The 23,870-nt window shown below is 35.2% G+C and overlaps 2 protein-coding genes across 2 annotated transcripts; both read left to right on the top strand.

Annotated features, from left to right (window-relative positions):
- Nucleotides 1-191: 191 nt before the first annotated feature.
- Nucleotides 192-7,360, top strand: LOC130800030 (chlorophyll synthase, chloroplastic-like). Its single transcript, XM_057663361.1, has 15 exons — nt 192-427; nt 513-557; nt 705-793; nt 2,694-2,781; nt 3,597-3,682; nt 3,763-3,849; nt 3,935-4,000; nt 4,095-4,178; nt 4,255-4,316; nt 4,822-4,897; nt 5,288-5,350; nt 5,441-5,522; nt 6,177-6,253; nt 6,911-6,958; nt 7,039-7,360. The coding sequence occupies exons 1-15, from the start codon at nt 319-321 to the stop codon at nt 7,099-7,101; spliced, it is 1,125 nt and encodes a 374-aa protein (XP_057519344.1). The 5' UTR covers nt 192-318; the 3' UTR covers nt 7,102-7,360.
- Nucleotides 7,361-12,949: 5,589 nt separating this feature from the next.
- LOC130800029 (cyclin-dependent kinase D-1-like) lies at nt 12,950-23,493 on the top strand. Its single transcript, XM_057663359.1, has 8 exons — nt 12,950-13,285; nt 13,465-13,763; nt 13,862-13,970; nt 18,657-18,782; nt 19,740-19,975; nt 20,090-20,398; nt 22,797-22,915; nt 23,027-23,493. The coding sequence occupies exons 1-7, from the start codon at nt 13,175-13,177 to the stop codon at nt 22,858-22,860; spliced, it is 1,254 nt and encodes a 417-aa protein (XP_057519342.1). The 5' UTR covers nt 12,950-13,174; the 3' UTR covers nt 22,861-22,915; nt 23,027-23,493.
- Nucleotides 23,494-23,870: the final 377 nt, after the last annotated feature.

Genomic DNA, 23,870 nt, shown 5'->3' with positions numbered 1-23,870 from the left:
CTTTCCAATATTGTAGCATAAAATCAATTTGCTATTACAAAAATATGATAGACATTGTCGGTGATTCTACTTGTCTCGAAGTATCACCTATCTCAAATAAATTTTCGAGTTTATTTACACTAATTCCTCTTTCCTTCTATTTACCCTATAATTCAAAAAAAAAAAATTTGTAAAAAATGTGATGGTCCCACCAATCCTTTGTTATTGCAAAACAAACATTTCCTAAACTTCAACGATATCTTTACATGCTTACATTACTCCTTCAGTCCTTCTAGACTGCCATTGAAGCTATCCACCAAAAGCTTCCCTTTCGCAAGAATGGCGGCTCTAATTAACACACTTGCAGCAATTAAGTTATCATCAAATAACGGAATTACCCATTATAGAACTCGCACTTTTATCTCCCCTTCTTCAATTTCCCTCACCAGTAAGCTTGTATTCTTCCATTTCATCTACTTTAGTTTTTGATTTAATGCAGTAATTCACGGGTTTTTCTTGTATTTCTGATTAAGGGAGAAGATTCACGATTAGAGCAGCGGATACTGATACTGATGAAGGTAAATAATTGTTTTTTAATTGCTTTTTTAAGCCTTAATTTAATTTGATAATTGATTAATAGTTGATTCAATTAGTAGTTGTGAAAAAAAAATGTTGAATTCTATTGATTTTTAAAAAAAATTGTTGATGTTTGGGTTGTGTGGCAGTGGAAGCTCAGGTACCAGATAAGGCACCATCTAAAGATGGTTCCAGCTTCAACCAGCTTCTTGGAATTAAGGGAGCTGCTCAAGAGACAGTGGGTTTTTTTCTTCTTACTTTTCAATGTACTTTATTGAATGGATTATGTTTTATGATTTCTCTATAGCTTCCCTTCTTTTCCTTTATTGAGTGGAATGCCAATGATTGGTAACTTGAGTTAGTCTATTTTTGTCAAGTGTTGCAAAGTGTGTCTCGAGTCACTTGTTAGACTCAATTTGTTTGGACATTAGAACATGGGTGTTACCCATGACTTGGTATGAAAAAAGAGCAGAGGTGTTCATTCGGGTTATCGGGTTATTTTTGGGTCATGTATTTTGGGTCTGTTAAAATGATCTTGTCCCCATATAATTTTTACATAATAGTAAATCCATTCTGAAATCGTGTCAAAGTCGGGTTCGGTTATAAGATCGGGTCAATGTTGGATCGTCAGGTCAGTTTTAAACACCTATAAAGAAGAGTGTAACTTTGTGGTTGCCATTTTTTTAAATGATTCATTGACACATGCTTTATAAATTATAATCAAGAAATTGGTGTATGACTATTTTGGTGAATGAGATCTAGAAGTTGTAAAAGCATGCTTGCATTGCTTAAGACTTTCATGTAGCATTGTTGTCAAGCTTTGGTATCAACATATAATGCTTCACTTTGTCTATGAGCAATTGGAGCATTATGGTACATTGGACTTCGGACTTTGGACTTTTGACTCATTGATCCTCTTTGCTTTGCCTATATATTGGCAATGGCATATGTATGAATTGTATAACCAAGCCAAGCCAAGATAAGCGAAGGCTTGAGCTTCATGTATCTCTCTAATTCTTCCTTCCTCATTATTAGTCTTGTAATTCTCTTTCCTAATTATCTTCCTCCTCACATATTATCTCCATTGTTGTAATTCCTTCATTGTATTTGTTTAAGCTTGTTTGAGCTAGTAGCTCCTTATCTTTTGAACACAAAATACAAAACACTAGCCTAGAAAGAGGATGTAGCTAAGTTGATGAATCTCATTAAATTTGGTGTTATTGTTTGTCATTTTTTCTTGCACATTTCATGTTGTTACTTACTAATTGTCTAGCTCATAACATACACCTTCAAGCCAAAATATTCAACATGATTTTGGGCTTTGCTCCTAGCTTCAGCTACTTGCTAGATTCGTAACATCAAGTATAGAAATAGAAATGTATTTTGGACCATTGCATGAACATAGCATACATTAGGATGTATCTGTTTTGAATAAAGGGAGGATTCAATAATGAACTTGAATGAGAGGTCAAATGCAAAATCAAAGCTGGTCGTCATGTCTAACTTGTTCTTATATGTAAAGAACTGAACAGAAGAATTTTAACTTAGAATTATCAGGACAAAAATTCTTAACTGAACTTATTAGGGCACAAGAGAAGAGAAGAGAATTAAATTACTTTATAGTGAAAATGTGAGTAAAATAAACTGGACTTATGAACTAAACTTTAATACTTGAAAAAAATGGCAATAATAGTCCATTTATATTTCTTTCTTCAATAAAGCTTTTCAGGAGTTAAATGGGGCCTTCTTGGATCAAGGGGTAGAGACTTAGAGATATGATTGTGATTTAAGGATCATTTACTAAAATTAGGATCGTGATTTGATTTAGTGTATTATTTTCAACTATATTTTGAGGAAGTATCAAGAATTTTTCAATGCTTTTATAAGCTTTTTTATTAGTATTTCTAACCCGCTAGGTACCTTGACATTATTCTATCTAAAGTGGAATATTAATAATAAGAACTAAGATATTTATTAAATTTTTGAGTAAATGCAAATCATTTTGTTGTGTTCTTGAGAGAATACCACCCCTTTTGAAAAACTTTTAGTCACGTCAAAAAGAGAACAATTAACCAAAAGAGATAAAGAAAACCAGAATTATTTCCTGAACTAAATTGTCTTTAGTGCTATTGTTGCAGAACAAATGGAAGATTCGTCTCCAGCTTACAAAGCCTGTTACATGGCCTCCATTGGTTTGGGGAGTAGTTTGTGGAGCTGCAGCCTCAGGTATGGTTTCATATAATCTTTGTATCTTTCAGAGATTTGTTATCATCTGTCTATTAATACATATTGGTGTTTGCAAATGTTGTCATGCCACTGTGCAAAATATTGGTCGCATCATCGCATCGCGATCATACTGTAAAGGTCTTTGAGGTTATCGTGACTGCAATAAAGGCCACAACAATGTATACCATCCGCATTGACTATAAAAATGGTTTCTCAACCATTGCTGCAATTGCGACTGTATCCGAGATTTTGGACTATAAGTCTTGTTCATACTGCAAATTTTGTGACCTTTCAGCCCCATCACAATTTCTGTATCGATTCGATATGAATGAGGGCAAACAAATAAAATTTTCATTTTATTTATCATGTCTGGTTTAGTTTTGAAAGGTCGAAACAACTTGTTTTTGCTAGTGGAGCTGTGAAGTACAATGATATGAGGCGTGATTAATTTTTTGTTGTTATTATATTAGCCCATTCTTTTTTCGATACATTATGAGTGACATTCAAGCTACTGAGCTCGGCTAATGAGCTTCTGTTAAAATTCTTTTTTCTCTTTGTATATTGTCCTTGATTTTTTAAGTGGGAATTCATTCGTAAGACAAGAAAAACTTACGACAAGGGCATTGAATATTTGGGTTAGTCGGTCACTCTTCATAAATCAACTTTTTGGATATTTCACTTGATGACTGAGTCACCAAATGTCTTTTTAATTATTTCCATAACAAGCATCTAGGACATGTTGATCCCTATATTTCTATGTTTTTATACTTATAGTAGATAAGAGTGACAACTTATCTTATTTGCCAAACTCGTAGGAAACTTTCATTGGACTCCAGAAGATGTGGCTAAATCAATTCTTTGCATGATGATGTCTGGTCCTTGCCTGACCGGCTTTACACAGGTTGGATATTCTGCAGATTATATATCTTCTATAAGGACCTTATTTATAATTCGCTTGTGTTAATATTTTTTTCTTTGTAGACCTTGAATGACTGGTATGATCGAGAGATCGATGCAATTAATGAACCTTATCGCCCTATTCCTTCGGGTGCAATTTCTGAGAACGAGGTAAGTGCTACTTTTAACCACATAAACTGAATTGTAGCCCCCCTGAATTTATTGTAATTGATGACAATTTTCTCAATGCTTGTAGGTGATTACTCAAATTTGGGTGCTTTTTCTAGCGGGACTTGTTATTGCCGGGGGGCTCGATGTGTGGGTAAGCATCTTGCAATCGTAGCATAAATAGTGTATTCCCAAAAATTTTCTGGCTTTCTTTAGTTCAGTTTTTATGTTAATCCTTTGTTCTTTAGGCAGGGCATAAATTTCCGGTAGTTTTCTACTTGGCCTTGGGTGGATCTTTTATCTCATACATTTATTCCGCTCCCCCTTTGAAGGTGATTTCTTGTTTTACGATAGTTTTGTTCGACACTGGAAAAGACTCCTATCTTGACAAGTTAATATTTTCTGCAGCTTAAACAAAATGGTTGGATTGGAAATTTTGCCCTTGGATCAAGCTACATTAGTTTGCCATGGTGTGTTTCTTTCTGCTTTTCCTTCATTCTTGGTCCTCTCTTTCTTTGACACTTACAAGCCAATTGCAGTCCAGAGATTTTTGTTCCCCCCATGCTAATAGCTACACCTATAAGAATGGTGTGGATTTTTAAGAGCAACTAAAATCATCTGAAACAGTATCACATGATTCGTGAATCTCCTCGCGAATCGCGACTCAAAAATAAACGAATTATGGTCTGTTTTGGACTATTTTTGGCCTATTTTGAGCGAATTGAGAATTCAAAAGCGAATTAGTTGCTCTTTTTTTATGATACATATTAGCAAGGATGATTCTTTGCCAGAACTGAGTGAACTACCTACATGAGATCTTTAGGCAACCCGATTGGATGACCTAGGAGCTTCTTTAGAAACTAACAATCAATCAAAACAAGGGATATAGCGAGGGCTACCAGTCTTCCTATTGCCTTTTCTGGTTCTGCTCTATTTCTTTGTAGCTTAAGTTCCGATTGTTTGATTTGTTGATAGGTGGGCTGGTCAAGCTTTGTTTGGCACTCTAACGCCTGATATAATTGTTCTTACACTCCTGTATAGCATTGCTGGGGTATGCTTTCTTTCATTCTCGAATAAATTAATACCCACTACATGTCATTATGAATTTCACATCTGGGTTGTCCTCTCCTTGGAGGGGGCACGGGTATGATCTGTCTGCTACCCTCCTCCAGCGCCCCCCCCCCCCCCCCCCCACCGGCACCCTAACTTGTGCGGGATATCAAGTTGTTGACTCTGACTCTGTTGGCCAGAATTAAAAATTATAAATATGATGAATACAAAGTTGTAGTCCAGAAAAGAGAGATGGGAAGATTGTATGGGATGAAAAGATAATGTGAAACAGTATTATTTAATTTGTTGAATTTAAATTGATCTTCTCCATTAATTGTGAACACTATGCATAATTTGTAATAACACAAGCTCTTCTCTGTCCATGTTATAGCTTGGCATCGCCATTGTCAATGACTTTAAGAGCATCGAGGGTGACAGAGCGATGGGATTGCAGGTTTGTCAAATTCTTTAGGGTGAATCAAGTCGCTACGCTTTTCTTAATTTTTTAGTTCCTAGATCTTAATCCGTAGAAAATTCTTTGCAGTCTCTTCCGGTAGCTTTTGGCATTGATACTGCTAAATGGATTTGCGTTGGGGCCATTGACATAACTCAGTTGTCCGTTGCTGGTAATCAGCCTTTCAAATACAATATTTTGAAAACGATTAATTTTTCTTGCCAAAACTATCTCAATAATGCCAAAGCCGGCCATTGATCACAAAAGATTGGGGTCGGCAATCTCAATATTTTGCTTATATCCCAAAGAGTTGCAAACTGCAAATTGAGGCAAGCAAATTATGGTAGGTTTTGTTTATCTCTGGCCCATTTCAGTCGAATTGCCAATTCAAAAGGCGAAATCGATAGCGAATTAGGTAATACAGGATCAATCATTTAATTTAACCTTGACCTGTTTGTCTCCTTAACGTGCACAAGTGCGCCCATAAATGACACTACTATGTTAACTTTGAGTAAAATGTTCAATATTTGTAACTGAATATGCTCGTAAATAGATTATTTGGAGAAAGATATACACGTTTGATTCTTGTAACACAATTACACAAATTGTTGTATAAGACAGTCTCACCAAGAGACTAAATAGCCCATCTAATACATATTATCATCAGAATAAGGGCTTCTTTTTTGAGGTTGGCTTATCGAGAAATGATCTATCACAAAAGTAGCTCTTGTAATCTTGTTACCAATTGATTTTGAGTTCAGCACTTCAATTGATAGATATTTGCTCCTCACTAAATCATTCTTACCATCCTACTATTCTGATTTAGGTTACCTCCTTGCGGCTGGCAAACCGTACTATGCATTGGCTTTATTGGGATTGGTTCTTCCTCAAATTTATTTCCAGGTATGCTCTTAGTTACCTCATCTCACTGTGCACTAAATTTCATGTTTGACCACTTCAGCATAGCAATAACTGTTAGTAGTTTAATGAGGCGGAAACGCTATATAAAAAATGTCACTGTTTGGAAGCAGTTTAAGTAGCATTTAGTTATGCAATTAGTTGTTTTCAAAACATTACAACTTGTAACAATTCAAAAACAAAAGTAGCAGTTTAAGATTTGTTTTTATATTTTTCTCAACAAATTATAATCCAACAGCTACCATAACCCCACTAATTTTACTGAATAACATTATTTACACATTTAATTAGACATCTTAACATCAAACACAATGTAACATAATTCACCAGTCGCTTTTTGTATTCATGATTCGCTCAAAATAACCAAAAATAGCCCAAAATCGACCATAATTCGCTTTTATTGATTCACGATTTACAAGGAGATTAGTAAAACATGTGACACTGATCTAACAACTACAATTATTGCGCTACAACTACTTAGACAACTAACAACTACCTTGCGCTAAACAAAATGTTCCTTCACTTTAAAATCGTCCAGGGACGGGAATTTTATTCATGAATCTCGTGAGACGGTGTTCTTTCACTTCATAAAATCAGTGCTGAACTTACATTCTGTTTACCTTATTATTGTTTCTTTTACAGACCCAATATCTCCTTAAAGACCCTATCAAATATGATGTCAAATATCAGGTACTCTTCTCCCCTTGCTTTGGAACCTTATTTAAGCCTTTAGAGTTTAGATTTGACTACATTATTATGCAATTTTTCAGGCGAGTGCGCAACCGTTTCTGATTCTTGGTCTTCTAGTGACTGCATTGGCAACCAGCCATTAAGTATATCCTATATCAGCTGTGATATTTGCTCGTCGATGGAATTGAGATGTTGAATACCGGCGACTAGCAAGAAGGTATTGCGACAAACACGGTAAGTAGAACGTGTCGGGTAAGCAGCAATTGTTATGTTGTGAAACGAGAGGGAGATCTTGCTTATAAAGTGTACACACCTTTCATAATTCCACGGATAGTTAGATTAGTAGATGGCTAGATGCTTTGTATCCTTAATTTTGTGCAAATGAAGTGCTTAATCTTGTAGCGTTAATGTCTTGTACGTTAACTTAATGATTTAGGTTGTATTAGAGAGAAAAGTCGGTTATGTTGAAATTGCTCTTCGATTTAGTTTATTCATATCCTACTCGTAATGCAAAACATGCATTATCATGCAAGCTACCGATAGAGTAATTACCGAAAGCATCTACCTTATTTAGTTTGCTCATAGACGGAATTACTGTGTTGCTTATTCTGGTAAAGTATGCAACAAAAAGGGCTTGTTTAGGTCAATACAAATCAACTTATTTTGAAAGAAATTGTATTTTGTCTACCATCATGACTGTAGTAGATGACTTAGTCTGTGACGGTTCACGAAATATGATGAAAAGGCTCACAGTTGAACAAGTACGAGTGCTCGAACGAATCAAGCAAGATAAAAAAGTTTAGAATGGTATACGACTCATGCGCTCGATCAAACTTTGATTACGAAACTAGGACTTCCTTCCATGGCGCATATGGATGGAACCTTACTTGGGAGTATGAATTTTCTTCTACGAACATTATCGTGACCGTGAATTTTTGCATCGATATATGACAATCTTGGACTTCTTTGTTGCTTGACTTGTAAGGTGGTGCATTCATATCAAATCTATGATATGAAACCCTACATAGAGCACCAAGGCACTAAATGGAGGAAACGGACCATCTTTGTATGTTTTCTCTCAATACAGTCTCCTCGGGATTCCTAAATGTTTCACCTGAATGTTTGCTACGATCACCATCATCGTAGCCGAGCTCTAAAGGAGAAAGACCATATTAAATGGCCAAGACTTCCTACCTATAAACTGTAAGCAAAACCGTTTCAGGTAAAGTACATCAGTTGAAACATCACTTTTTCAAGGCAATGAACAAACCCCATCTCTGCTCACCCACGCAACTCCTCGTCAGCTTAGCCTTCCAACCGCTAACTATGTCATTGTAATCTTCCTGAAAATTACACCCACAAAAACAGAATCATTAAGCAAAACTATAGAGTGCATAGTTATGTAAATCATTCCAATTTACAAGACCATTTAATGGAAAGGATGTGAAAGCAGTAGAATGCGCATGCGTACAAGCCTCGGAGAAATCATGAACGAAATCTTCCTTCTCCTTCTCAAGTGTATGTAGTTCCTTCTGCAGAACTTGGATGAACTAAAACCGAACAACAAATGATAGAACTTTAGTTTTGGGCTCTCCAAGTCTAGTGTTTGGCAAACGGCTACTTGTAAATTAGTTGAATCATAACAAGCTGTTTCAACCGGTCAATTTACCAAATACCAACCAGTCAATACTGAATTTGTACCTAAATAAACTTATATTGTCCAAAAGCTATTTTTCCAAACACCCATAGAGAATATTTTATGAGGAAGTATAACCTGATTAGTCCTATCATCGGCAATAACCTCGCCAAATCCAGCCTCCCTAAGCATCTGAAAGAATTAATGAGAATTGAAAATTGCTGATATCAACAAGTTCAGATATTGAACTCAAAATTTAAAGCGAACTAATAGTATAAACTTACCAGTCCATATGCTTCAACAATCTGGAGATCATATCCCCTATGCTTGATGAACATAGCAAATTCAGGAGAAGGTGGACCAGCACTCTTGCAGTAGTTGCTGATAAGAACTTTCCCTCCGGGCCTCAACCATTTGTAGAAGGATCTAAATAACTAGGGTTTGTCCTAAAACAAAATGACATGTTCAAAAATTAGGTTTTCCTACATCTGTGCAAATAATATTTAAGTCTCGGTGCAGTTTTGATATACCCTCTCCACCCAAACTAATATTCCTACTCCATCAACTCTGAGGTTGAATTTCCACCATTATTCTCAGAATATACATTGTAGATCCTTGAAGTTACGATCATGGAATTACTATTCAAATTGAATGCAACACCATTGCTTTTACACTGAAAACGCAGTGCTTAGTAACTATTCAATCATGAAAAACGTCAGAGGCTAGGGCACCCTAGCACTGCCAGGTAAGATAGTATAAGGGAGGTGTGCACATCTTGAGAAAGTCAGACAGCTTAAGCATCATAACCCTAAATGTTATACTTAAGCATCACTACCACGAATGCCACAACCCACATCCAGGACCTTCTGTCCAGGCTTCAAGTCAAGCTTTGACACAAACTCTGATTGTTTCTACTTAGTGCACCAAATAGATCAGCGTCCAAAGCAATAATATGAGACAGATAACACATGCAATCCAAAAATGTTGACTTTCTATAAACCACAATTCCTTAGGCCCTCAACCACCCAATGAATACCTAAAAGGCGAGCAAAAAGAATAATTTACAGGGGATGTCCCATAACAAACTAACAAATAGAGGTGATTTCTTTACTACCTACTTTTCGCATTGTTAGAAATATGTTTGATCCACGATGATGCATCCCGTAACAGGGAATGGTGTCTTGTATGAAACACACTCGAATTAAATATTCTCTCGATCTCTAATTGAACATATAATACAAAATATGTTTTCACAAATGTGCTCCCCACTACTATCTCCTCTAAAGCTGTAGACTCATTGTAGCAATAATGTTCATAACCAAAAATTACCAATTCCTCCAGTAGGGGCATGTGCCACAAGATAAAGATGTCCTTATTTTGTAGGGACCAAAGATTTATAGTTCTTTGGTTTTTTGAATATGATGGACTTTATTAGATTGGCTCATCAAATCATGAACACTTATTTATGTGAAATGATGTTTGGTACCAAGGGTCAATCGCAAACTCTTTACTATCATTAAAAAGGGTGAATTTGCATACATCCGACCCCCAAAACTCGCCTGAGTAGAAGCCACTTAATAGCATTGGGGTAAGAACATGTTATTGCAACATAATAAAGCAAGGTAGCATGATATTTCATTACATCCAAGAAGTATATAATTAATGAAGCTAAGTTAACCCAGTAACAATATCTTCAAAAACACATCTGATTGGTAATTCGTAGTTTGACAGAAGCAAAACAATAAAACCCAGATGTTAGGTAGAAGCAACACATCAACAAGACAAGAAAGGAAACAAGTATATCTAGCTAACCATATGAATTAATATCCATTATTGACCCATATCAACAAATATATGTAGCCCGATAACAAACAATAATCGGACCCGCCCATTAAATACCACGTGACAAGATACTAGTATAAGCAAAGAAGAGAAGTGAAATGATTTTATTACAAAGCATCATATGAATTACAAAGCTTTCTTAGCCAGTTCACCAGTAAAACGACCGATGCCTGCTTCAAGTTCCAAGACAGACTTTCCTTCATAAGGAGGAAGCAAAGAAAGTATCTGTTTAGGAGCGCAATAACCAATTGCCTATGCCTAGCTCCAAGACCGATGCCCACAAATGGGTCATGTGATAATATTAGCGTTCAAAGTTTAAATTACTATACTACGAAATGATATCCAACATCGGATTAGTCTTCAAGATTAATACTATGTTTAAATAACAAATTTAGAGAGAAAAGAAAGAAAGGAAAGGGGAAGGAATGAAAGACAAATAGAAGTAAAGTAATTCTTATACGTTCAGGAAGAAATAGAAGGAAAAGGAGAATAAAGTTTTTTTTCCAAATCTTTTCAACTATGTAGAGATCTAGATCTTAACAAAAATTTAATCCAAGTATCTAACCTTATTAACAACTGAGTAGTTGGGTCATATTTCAATTTGATCAAGTACTACTTTCCCAGACAAGGTCCTGAAATCGAATCTCACATAATCCTACCCTTCCTTCAGCCTAAACTATGATAAAAAAAATAATAATAGCTTGGTAGTTCGATTTGTTAGTCACAAAACTTGTTACATGCTACTTTAGTTTTTAATGTGAATTATGACCTTAGTATACCTCACCTTAATATTAGACTAGTGTTTTTTTTTTATTTTTTTTTAATAAACTAGTATAATTTTTTAGATAAATAAGAAATAAAAGGAATTTTAAAAGAGAAAAAATAGTGACTTTCATTTGATGATATATAAACAAAATAAGTGTTTAATTATAAAATGGAAAAAATCATATAAATATTGATATAATTATTACTTAAAAATATAAAAGACATAAAATAAAATACAATAGTACTATGTAGATAGACTCCTTTAAATTACCACATTAAGTAGGTATTTGGTAGGGGAATATAAAATGTAATGGAAAGAAAAATGATAAAGAGGAGTAAGGGTAAGGATATGGGTTGTAGTTATATGTTGTTTGGTATGAAAATCTAAGGGAAACACTTAATTGATCATAGAAAGAGAATTTATTACTTGACATAAATGGATGGTAACAAAGTAAGGGTATCCATTACCCTCAAGAAAGGGATTGGGTTAACCTAATATCATACAAAACAAATATGTGGAGTAATGGTAATTGAGTCCCTTACTTAGTATTAAAAAGTTTATACCAAACACCCCTTAAATGCTACCAAGTGGCAACTAGTTATCATTTCTAATACACCAGAATGAGGATTCTTATTGACTGTTTTCTTTAATTTCATTCATACACTATAATTTTCTTTTAATTTTATTTATAAAATTTAGTATCTCTTTTTATTTACAATATATACCTCTTTTCCTTAAAGAAAAACACTAAGTTTCTCTTTCTTAATATCCTAGAGGGACAAAAAGGTTATGTTTTTGAACTCTTTCATCATCAACATCCAATTTCGGAAAAAATTTATAAATTTAGATTTAAACGACATTAAGTGACAATCCATCAACCATAAGCCCCAATTTGAAGTCTTGTTGGATGTAGAGAGAAAGGAGAATAGATTGAATGTATCTAGAATAAATGAAAAATGAATACCACCCAAGAAGAAAAGAAATATTCTCGTATCTCTTTGTTATTAAAAGGATAACTTAGTATTTAATCTAACTTTAAAAATAGAAAAATAATTTTTAAATACTATTGTAAATTAAAGCTAATCAATGACATAGAAATAATAAATTTTTCTCCTATTATATTTGTCTTTTTATAATATTTTGTCTCGGTCATAATTAAGTGAAGCAGTGTACTCTTTAGGCTAATTTTTAAAAAAAGTGAAGTATTGTCCTCAATTAAGGTTGATTAATTAATAGATTTAAAATTCTGTTAAACATGTTCTAAATGTAGGGTATGGATTTATTTTATATATCCAACGCCCAATAAATTTGAGTTCGGGTATAAAAAAGTTTGGGACATCAAGCCAACATAAATTCTCTATCTGAACCCATTTAAAATATAAATCTACTAATGATATGTTTGGCAATTTAAAATTTATTTTCAAATGTTGTATTGGTTCAAATAGTATATTTACAAATTTTAAATTTAAAAATATGAAATTGAGTGAGTTTTATAGAATTTCAATAACAATGTAAAATTGGTCAAGTATTAAAATTTGCAAATTCTAAGTATATAGGTGTCATTTACAGTTCTTAAATTTAAATATCAAAATTAATTTTTTATTTTCAAATAAATTTTATATTGCCAAATACTACCTAAATTCATTCTAAATCCGTCAAACTCGCTTTAAATCTAACCGGCAAAACTCAAAATCAATTTTAAATTTATTTTAAAATTATTTTTAAATTTATTAGCTCCGCGCCCGAGTTCGAATCCGAGTGTTACTTCCAGCACCACACTTCCAAATTTATTTGTTCTGGTTTCTCTTCATTTCATCTCTCCTAAAACCCTGAAAATCTTTTTCTCCCCCAAAATCCCGAAACCCTATATAATTGTGGTTTTTTAAGAAAAATTATGATTGTGATTATCAGTACTGAAATTCCTTTATTGAGGAATCTGCTAATTTAGGGAGAACTCGGAAAATAAGCGGCAATGTCGGAATTTGAAAATTTGACTACAAAGAAAGTTGCTAATCGTTACTTAAAGCGTGAAGTTCTTGGTGAAGGTACTTATGGTGTCGTCTACAAGGCCATCGATACCCAGGTTCGCCTGTTTAATTAATTGAATTTTGAAATTTAGGGTTTTCTTTTTTGTTACTAATTCATTCAGTTTGATATTTTTTTTTATCAGTTTTATTGACTCTGTGATGATTTTTTTCCTGTTCTTTGAACTCTATGTTTTAATGTGATCATGTTTATTTTTTTGATGCCGATGCTATGCAGACCAATAGTACTGTCGCAATTAAGAAAATCCGCCTGGGAAAGCAGAAGGAAGGTGTCAATTTTACTGCCTTGAGAGAAATTAAGTTGTTGAAAGAACTTGATGATCCAAACATAATAAAATTGACGGATGCCTTTCCCCATAAGGATAATTTGCATCTGGTATTTGAGTTTATGGAGAGCGATCTTGAGGCTGTCATTCGGGATCGAAATATTGTTCTATCTCCTGCTGACATTAAATCTTATCTACAAATGACCCTGAAAGCACTTGCTTTTTGTCACAAGAAATGGGTCTTGCACAGGTTGGTATCCAAGTCTTTGCAAATGTTACAAAGATATTGCTGCCTTTTCTAAAAGCTTTCATTCACCTGTGGACTGACGGACTTACTTTTATAAATAGAGATATGAAGCCCAACAATTTGTTGCTTGCATCTGATGGACAGCTTAAACTTGGGGATTTTGGTTTAGCACGCATTTTTGGGAGTCCAGATCGCAGGTTTACGCATCAAGTGAGTACAAATAGAGTTCACTAATATCCTCATAAATTATAACTAGAATCTTGGATGCTGTTTCTACATGAACTAGTAAATTACAAGGAATTCGCCTCTTTTGGGATCTTATCCGGTGGACACTTTAATATTACTCTAATTTAGGTCCAAACACATTTTTGGTTTGTTGGTCTAGTGCCTAGGAATCAAAGTCTTATATTGTCAAAAGATTAGTATGTCTGATTAGTAATTGCGCTTTTATTTCAGCTGGATTCTGCTAAAAAAACTTATATACTTGTAACAATAATAGGTGAGGAATGAAAGAAAAACACTTTATCTGATGATTTAGAAAGATCCATTTTTAGTATCTTTCATTGGTTATTAAATTGTTGTATGTTGTTTACTTATTGCTTCCTAAAAGGTTTTCTTCCTTTTAAAGATTCATTTTTAGTATCTTCCATTGGCTATTGAATTGTTGTATGTTGTTTACTTATTGCCTCCTAAATGGTTTGCTTCCTTTTGTGTGTTGATTTGTTTTTATCCACAAATGAGTAACCTTAATACGTGAAAGGAAATAATATTATTAGAGTTTGACTAATATTTGTCCTTGTAACCTTGATACATTTGAATTCATGCATTGCTGCTGGATTGCAAGTGGTTGGTGTCTCTATTATCATAGTTGCCAGGGGTATCATTTATTTTTCCTTCACTCCTATACGCCAAGAAAACAAAAAATAGGAAATTTCAGTGTTTTAAGTTCTTTGCATTTTGTTATGATTTATTATGTGTCAAAAGTTTTGTGACTGTAGTGAACATAATACTTGTCATGCTCAATTGTTGAAGCAATCTTTCCATTTTGGAACTCAGAACAAAGTGTTCGTTCATAAACTTTCCTTTTGGAATTTTGGAAATAATGATAAATTTTTTTTTTAGTTGAAGGGTTTGCAACACTTGTTCTTCTTTTTGACTTTGGCACGCTTATGAGATCAACCTTAGTTATGTTGCTGTATTCAAGTTTTGTCATTGAGGAGTCAATAGGATATTTTGGAAGGCACTAGAGATCAACGAAAATTTGTTGTTAGACCTTCGAGTTGATTGTTTTTGGCTTCTAGACCCCTTATCATTTATGCTTTCTCGAATAATTCGCTTGAATAATTAGGTCAAGTTATCTTTAAGGGGTATTGCTTGCCTTATATACTTTTCGCATATATTTTATTTCATAGGCTTGCCTTGTTCGTCATTCTTTTAGGTTCAATGGCCCATATTATGTGATATTTAAAAGTAGTATTTTCTTTACTTATTATTGTTAGAATGAATAGCAACATAAAGGTTGTTATTAGTTGTAGAAAAAATATAAGGATGGAATGCTTTCTCGCTTGCCCTTATAATCTTCATATATTTTTTTCTAAATTCCTTTGGAATCTTATGTATTTTTGACTATTTTGCTACTATGGGCTTGGGCTTTTGTTGACATTTGTTTTATTGAGAGTACTCTACTAAGAATTATTTTGACAAATTTCGCAATTTAATTCAACTCGTGCCAAACTCGAGTGAAGGAGGAGAGTTCCAATAAATTAGTAACGAAAATATTGTCACATCTTATGACCTAAACCAAATTTAAATTGACGCGAATTATCCTTTACCCATCGATACGTTGAACTATCTAAGTTGTGGTGAGGATAATTTAATCTTCGACTTGTCACTTCATATCGCTTGAATGTGGCGTTGAATGAACATGAGCTCTACGTTTTATCTCTCAAACCCGCGCGTGTAGTGTTAAGTATGCAAGTATTGCAAGGTCATCACTCTGTAAGCAGTTCTAATTCTGTTGTGGATGGTGTCAAATGAGAAAAGATTATTAGGCTTTACACTTAGATAGCAAGGAAAAGAATTTGAACGCTTATGCATTTGGAGCAGATAAGATAAGACGTATCCATGGACAAGTGGCATGGTGCATGTTGTTTGCTAATGGCATCGTATTAGTGGATAAAATTCAAAGGAGATCGTTGATAAATTAGAGAGGTTTTAAACTAAGGCTGGGTAAGACATAGTCTTAAGTTCGAGTAAGACATTGTCATTTTGGCATGAATGATCTATGCAAAAGTTTGATAAAGTTTGATATGAAGGCTTTCTCCAAGGGGGTGATTCAAGTACCTAGAATCACACAAATATTGGTAACATGTAATTGTAATTTAAGTGCGAGTGACTTAAATGGAGTGGTGTGGATAAACTATTTCTACTCAAGTGTACCATAAAGTTTAAAGGGAAAATACTGTTGGTACCATTTGACCTACGCTATTATATTTTCTAGAATACTGGAATTCCGTGAAAGATCATTTTAAGAAGATGGAATATCAAGATAACTATCATAGGATGGATAAATGGTTATACAGTAAGGGGATAAGTCTCTAAGTGAACGGATTTAGAGAGAAGGTAGAGAAGTTGCTCTCACCTCCCATGGAAGGGGCTTTAGCGTTGGGGCTTCATAAAGGTAGGTTGTACTAGATGCTAGTGAAGACAATTTGTTAGAGTGGAGGTTCCCCCTCTCCCGATGCTCCTCAAGTGTCAATTAGGCTTGGTGTGTGTGGAGGATATAGGCTTGCTCATATGGTGGGACTTCAAAATTCTGCCCCTTTCTCTTGTTCCTCCTATCGATGGAGAGGGGGTCATATCCCAAGGTTTTTTCCTTGGTGAGGCTTCAAAGATAGTTGAAGCGTCCTACACGGGGTAAGGGGGATTCACAAATTTTTTTGCTTTTGACGTTGTCTATGGTGTTTTTTGGTTGGGTTTAGTTTTAGTTTGTATGAATGTTCGTGGGCTTAGGTTGTTCTTGAGTTGGGGTTTCCTTCGGGGTTGGATGACTTAGGCCGTCTCCATCGATGGAATATGGGTCTTTGGCCCCTTGGAATCAACTTCCCACCTTTCACTGGGTTGATTGGTTGCTAGAGTTGACTTCTCATGTGGTTTAGTTGGTTTGTATGGCTAAAAACGACTAACAAACATCACTCTGAAGATTGGGTGTTGGGGCTATTTAGTTTAGGGTTTGCTCCATGGTCTCCAATGGTGTCGGTGGTTGGCATGAATGATGTGAACGTGCGATTGTGTGCAGTTTTCCGTTAAATCCATTGTGGTCTAACTCTTCTATGCCTAGTATGTGTATGAAGAGCCCTTGTTGTGACGTCACAACCATTCTTAATCTAATGTTTCTGCCATTGTTTGGGCCTATTTTTGTTTTGTCATGTATTTGGGGGCCTATTTCCTTGTTAAGTGATGCTTTATTATTTAAGGCTTTCAACACGTTGGCTTAGTGCTTGTACTTTAGTGATTAAACATCAACCCTATGTTTTGGTCTTGGGGTCTTTTTTTTCCTCCTAATTTTCAAATGCTTTGTATTTTTTTTGGTTATATAATATAATTTAATTTCAAAAAAACATAAGATATAGTTTGATATGAAGACAGGAGAAATAGTCATGTTGTAGATAAAGACATGATGAGAGAAAGCTCGTAAAATTGGTTTGATTATGTTTAAAGGAGATTATTGAATGCAGTAATTAGAAAAGTGGAAAAGTGAACATGTCTTAAAGAGGAAGAGGCACTTAGAAGATCACTTATATTATAGGAGTGAAAATGGCATGGATAATTGGGATATGCAGAAGATTATAAGTACAGGAGGAAATTTTAAGTGATTGGTCAATGTAATTGATTCCTCTAGTTCTTGTATAGTAATTAAACTGATAGTCTCTTGCATTGATTTGTTTTGGATCATGTACCTTACCATTTGTGCAAAAATTGCGGTGTTGGTTAACATTGTGGTAGATATGGTGACGTAGTGACTAGGTTGATGCGGTTGCCGTAACGACAATATTGTCCTAGATCACTTGAAGTTTGAACGGGCATAAATGCGATTGTTTTACACCTTTACAATGCGTGTAGTATCAATTTGGTAGATTTGATAACCTTTATTGCAATGATACAATGGGTAGTAACAGGGTAGATGCGGTTGGCTAGTCGATCGTCCGAGACCATGATTTATCACTTGAATCGACACAAATTGCGGTTTTCTTACACCTTTTCAATGCTAGTACTATTGGTTGGGTAGATTTGAAAACCTTTATTGAAACAACATAACCCGACTTTGTTTTTTGCGCTATGATCCAACCCCACATGTTGGTATTGAAGTTATGACATTTGCTTTTAAGTGATTTTTTTCATTTTTCTTAACTATTCTGTTTCATGATAACGTCAAATATTATTTATTTGAAGCATTGCATGCATTTTATGGTGCTTTGATTCAAGGTGATTCTGAAGTTTGAGACTTATCTGCTGCAAGTAAGTGGAGGTTGTTGCCACTTTTCCATAAACAATTTAGAGATATCGCCTATGAAGTGAGAGCGCAAGGATACAAGGTTAAAATTGTTATAGCATATAGATAACCCTAAGCCTTTGAGCAAAACTGTTTATGCAAGATTTTCTTATAGAAGAAAGAAGGATAAAGCCTTGTCGAATTGCCACTTTAGTGCGCATCCTCATTATTTTTTTTATCAAAAGAGGACCAGATTGAGGATTATGCATTGTATTGTTATTCCTTGTGAATTGCATGAGCGATAAAATTCACTTTTCTAGTAATTTAGCTTTAGAATTCTTCTCCATTTACATGTCATCTACTCAATCTGTCATTAGTGTGACTCTAAATCTTCTTTTTTGCAGGTTTTTGCTAGGTGGTACAGAGCGCCTGAGCTTCTATTTGGATCTAAACAATATGGTCCTGCAGTGGATATCTGGGGTGCTGCATGTGTGTTTGCAGAACTTCTGTTGAGAAGACCATTTTTACAGGTTAGCTTTGTAATACCTCACACATTGTGTCTATGTTGGATCTTTGGAATTATTTTATATTGTATATCCATTCCTGAAATCATCTATATACCTGTACATATGGAATGCTTGTCATATATATCTTCCCTGGCTTGTCTGATTATTTGAGTTGGAAATGGCATAAGCTTCGTTTTCATCGTCAAGACTTCTTGAAGACCTTTCATTCCCCCTTTCCATGTATTTGTTAATTACCTTTTAAAAGCTCAATCACATGCTTGGGTGCACATATATATTGCATGTCTTGATGAATTTGTTGCAGCAGTTATTAGGAGTTTACTTTTGTCAAAGACTGGAATCATCGGTTGTAGTTGTAATCCACCATTTCCTTGTTTTTAAGGATCTTTAAAAAAAGATATAGTGCTTAAGTTGAAAAATCACCTGACCAGGTGCTTAGCTTGCTCTTATTTCATCGTCATGGCTCATTATGGTCAAGAAGGAATGGGAACCTGAGAGATGTAGTTCCATGGATTTATATGAAGCCATGAAGCTTGACTTGACTTCTCATGATGACCTTGTGTTGAAGACATAGTGTTTTTTTTTTGGTAAGACATGGTCACATGGCCATTTTCTTGTTAGGGTTTTCTTTCTGTTCACTATATTTCAATATCTCTTCGAGCCCTGAATGACTTCTCCCAAACCTTTTCGCTGGAGTTCTCTCTATTTGTAAGTCCTAAAACTGTTTAACTTGGATACATTGATTGTTCCTATTTCATTGATGCTTTTCTCATTGAGTTAATGTGCTTATAGATTGGGTTATCAATCAATTGAACTTTCCCACTGTCATACATTGTTGGTAGTCTGGATAGTATGCCTGTTTTGTTCTGCTGTTCATTTACTGCCAATAATTTTCTTTGAATTTGATGGCTTGCATAATATCTCGTATTTTGTTTGAGGTGACTATTTACCTTTTTCCTGCAGGGTTCAAGTGACATGGATCAATTAGGCAAAATCTTTGCGGCCTTTGGGACCCCAAAGACTGCTCAATGGCCTGATATAATCTATCTTCCTGATTATGTGGAATATCAATACGTGCCAGCACCTCCTCTCCGCACATTGTTTCCAATGGCTAGTGATGATGCTTTGGATTTGTTATCTAAGATGTTTGCATATGATCCAAAACTTCGGATTACAGCACAGCAGGCTTTGGAGCACAGGTCTCTGTCTTGACCACATTTTAGCATGTTCAATGGGGATGCGAAATGCTTATGCTGAGCTAATTGTTGCATTTTGTCCTCCTATGTTTATATGATATTTTGTTTACCATTCAGATACTTCGCATCACCACCTGCACCGACTATTCCATCTTTACTTCCGCAACCTGGACGTAAAGGTGAGAGCAACTCAATGGTTCCCGAAAGTAATCCAAATGATGGGCCCACAGTGTTATCTCCACCTAGAAAGGTGAGAAGAGTAATGCCTAATAGAACAGATGGGTTTGAAGAAAATGTTCACAACGCAAAGTTTGATGATCATGTCGGTGAGAGTGGACTAACAGCTGGAGCAAGCTCCAGAGGTACTGATTGCATGCCAATGTCAATGGACTTTTCCAGCTTTGGATCCCGACCAACTATTAGCAGGTAAATTTGTATTGTTTCTTTTAATATATGAATGTATTTTTAATAAATGGTTTCCCTCTCCCCTCCCCATTTTGGAATTAAGGCTTTGGCATTGGTGTTGGCTGCTACTATTTGTCAAGTTGTTTTTTGGAATATGTGAACAATGTTTCTTAAATAAAGGGCTGGGGCAGAGTTTGTAAGGCTTTGGCAATTGGCATTGCTGTTGGTTGCTACTATTTGTCAAGTTTTTATGAATACATGAACAATATTTCTTAATAAAGGGCTGGGCTAGCTGAGACGGAGTTTGTGACAGGCTTGTGCTTTTCTATGCTGTGTTCCCTTCTACTTGTTGAACAACTTCGTTTTCCTTACCCTTCAAAACCTTTGGATTAGATTGTGAGGAACAGATGTGTGAAGCTCCCTGCTCAAATCCTTAATCTGTAAGCACTCTTCAAGCAAGCACCTTGATGAACAAATAGGGAGAATTCTGTCTCCGTAGCTTGTTCTCTCATCACCAACTTATGATATGTAGTGTAGTGCAAAATTACAGTTTCAATCGCGTGATAACAGTTGCAATAATGCAATAACGGGTGCAATGCGGTTGTCGTGACACCACATATTGGCCGAGATAGTGAAACCATGAGATATCTTTTGAGTGGTCTAAAACACGATTTTTCAACGCTTTTACGATGTGGGTAGTATTGGTTTCAGTAGATTTGTAAACCTTTGCAATTTGGATGATACAATGCGATGCAACCTTGTTTCTGCACTATGGTTTTTATAGAACCCTAGTTTGGGTTTAGGTCTTAGACTATTTATCTCATTTTCTATTATCCCAATGCCATTAAGTGGCTCCCACCTAGGGTGGGGTTTGAGGTGTAGGACTATGCACATGAAATATGAAGTTTGACCCTCTGTTTTAATTTTATTTATAGTTGGATAAGGAAGATGTCCACTTTTATAAGTAGAATACAATGGTAGTGATACTTTTTAGCAATTCTTAGGTATGATGGTATCCTTTTGAGTTTTGACATCTCTCCTTTGAGAAGGAATTAGTTCATCAAAATAATGTATAGTTGGAAAAGGAAGATGTCCACTTTATATGTAGAATCAAATAGTAATTCTTTGGTTTCGAATTATAATGGACTATAGTAAAATGACTCATTTAATCATGTATACTTCTTATTTATGTGAAGTTGCATATGATGTTTGCTACCAAGGGTCAATTAGAAACAACCCCTTTGTCTCACTTACAAGTTTAAGGTTGCTAGCATCCAACCTTCAAATTCCACCCTTGGTGGGAGCCACTTAATGGCATTAGGGTAATGATAATGTTGTTGCTGTTGATGTAAATAGCATTGATCCATTTCAGCAATTGTTAAATGAGGTGGTATCCTTCTAAGTGAGATGGTGACATAATGTACAAGCAATTTCATGTACAAATCTAGAATAAAGCTATTTGATGTTGCTTTTTGATAAAATTTTTGTGAAAACTTGGTGCAAATATGCGGATATTGCAGCGATCTGGGAATGGAATGATTATGCGGTTACGGGAGTTATGCGGTTATTATAACTCTTAAATATTGATAAAAAATATGAATATCCCTTGATACAACCCAAAAGACGGGTTTTTTATTATACCTTCACAACACGGGAAATACCTTTTCGTTTTTATTGAAAACCTTTACAATGCGGCTGATGCGACCTTGTTTTTGCACTATGGGTGAGTATCATCAATAGAAGTCACAAAATCTTCCTTGAATGTGATGTGATCTAAATAAGGACACTACGTGAAGAGCATAAAGGAAATTCCCGCAAGAATCAACCCCCAAAATGGCTCATCATCCCCCCTCCCTTTAACGTTGACCAGAGGTGAACTTGGCTTTAACACTTTTTTTTAAATCTGGACTTCTGTTTGTTTGTTTCATTTTAGCATAGAGATGAATTACCAAGCCCTGACCATAAATGCAATGATTAAGTTATAAAAACTTGTCCATTATTGCGTTTGTAAATGAATAGAGGCAATAGAGGAGACTAAAAAGAGAAAAAAGTTGGGGTAGGGATGTTTGAAACTCATATTTAAGCCAAATGCGAGCTGACGATCATAGCAAGAGAGGTCGGTTGCAAACGAAAGAATGAAATGTGGGATGAGACAAATGCATTTTCTTTTCCTATCACTTATCCAATTATCCTTCATTTTCGTTAGTGTGGCCACCAATAGAAATTTTCAGTTTTTTTTTTTTCCTACTAAACTATATCTCAGGTGTCATTTATCACTTTCTCAGTAATTTCTTACATGTGATTCGACATGTCATATGGTTTTTGGATTGCAATTCTTTGATCAACAATTTCGTATAATGTGTTTGTGAGTCTGAAATGATTTTCTTTAAATTTAATTTGCATCTTTTGATTTTGGCAGTGCTGACAGAACACATCTAAAGCGCAAACTAGATCTTGAATTCCAGACGCCTGATAAAGCTTAAAACTTGCACTATTAATTTGTGTAATTTCAGAACGTTGGGGAGAGCTTTTGTTCAGGTATGCATTATCACCAGCTTCCGTTATCTTATTCCGTCCATTCACTATGCTTGCTTATTGCTAGGCGATTGGCTCCTGTGATAAACCCGTAATGAATAATTTTTTTGACAGGGTTTAATGATGGTGGTGAAAGATTTATTGCTGTTTGAGAGGGTTTGTAGGTGGTGTAGGCGCGTAGCTATTAATTGAACTTCATTTCCAGCTTGACGAACTAGCACTGCCAAGAAAACCGTTGCAGGAACAATTAATTTGATACTTTGTAATTTCTGTTCTTTTGATAGGGAGAGTGTAAGGTAATGCAATGCCAAATCTAGTGCATTATCGTGATGGGTGAGGGTGAAGATCGAGTGTAGAGTCATACTTTGTTTTACGAGAGTTACCAACTACTCCAAATGTCTGAGTGTTTATCAATTGTTTGTACACAAACTTGTACGATGTGTATTGTTCAATGTAAGTGACCAAACCCCAAAATTACCCTAACGTTTTTTGGAATTTTGAAAGACATGAAGCACTTTCTTCTTCTGTTGACGTTTTATGTTTGATGATTCTTCTTTCGCTCGTGTCTTCATTTCCTGTGTCTTTTGATTCGGATACTTCATGGTCTCTAAATAAAGACGGCAAAATAGGAAGTGCAACTTATCCCGGTCAAGGGCGATGGATTTGTGTTTGGAAGTAAGAATATAACATAATAATTCAAATCATTCGGTCTTTTCTTTCTGAGAGACGTCTCTCAGACCCAACATTAAAGCTTAATGCCTACTTAACATATTATTAGGGGGCGTTTGGTATGCTGTTTTTCCTGTTCAGAAACGGAATCAATTAAGTGATTCCCTGTCACACTGTTTGGTTCAAAGTCTAGGAAACCGTATCCGTTACCCAGGAGAATCCCAAACCCTACTTTGTTACTCTTCATATATCACTGGAAACGATTTTTGACTCCATGAGTTAAATAGTT

The sequence above is a fragment of the Amaranthus tricolor genome, chromosome 14 (genome assembly GCF_026212465.1).
Source record: "Amaranthus tricolor cultivar Red isolate AtriRed21 chromosome 14, ASM2621246v1, whole genome shotgun sequence".
Taxonomy (NCBI): Eukaryota; Viridiplantae; Streptophyta; class Magnoliopsida; order Caryophyllales; family Amaranthaceae; genus Amaranthus; species Amaranthus tricolor.
Note: the sequence above shows the minus strand (reverse complement) of the source record. Positions and strands in the feature narration are given on the sequence as shown.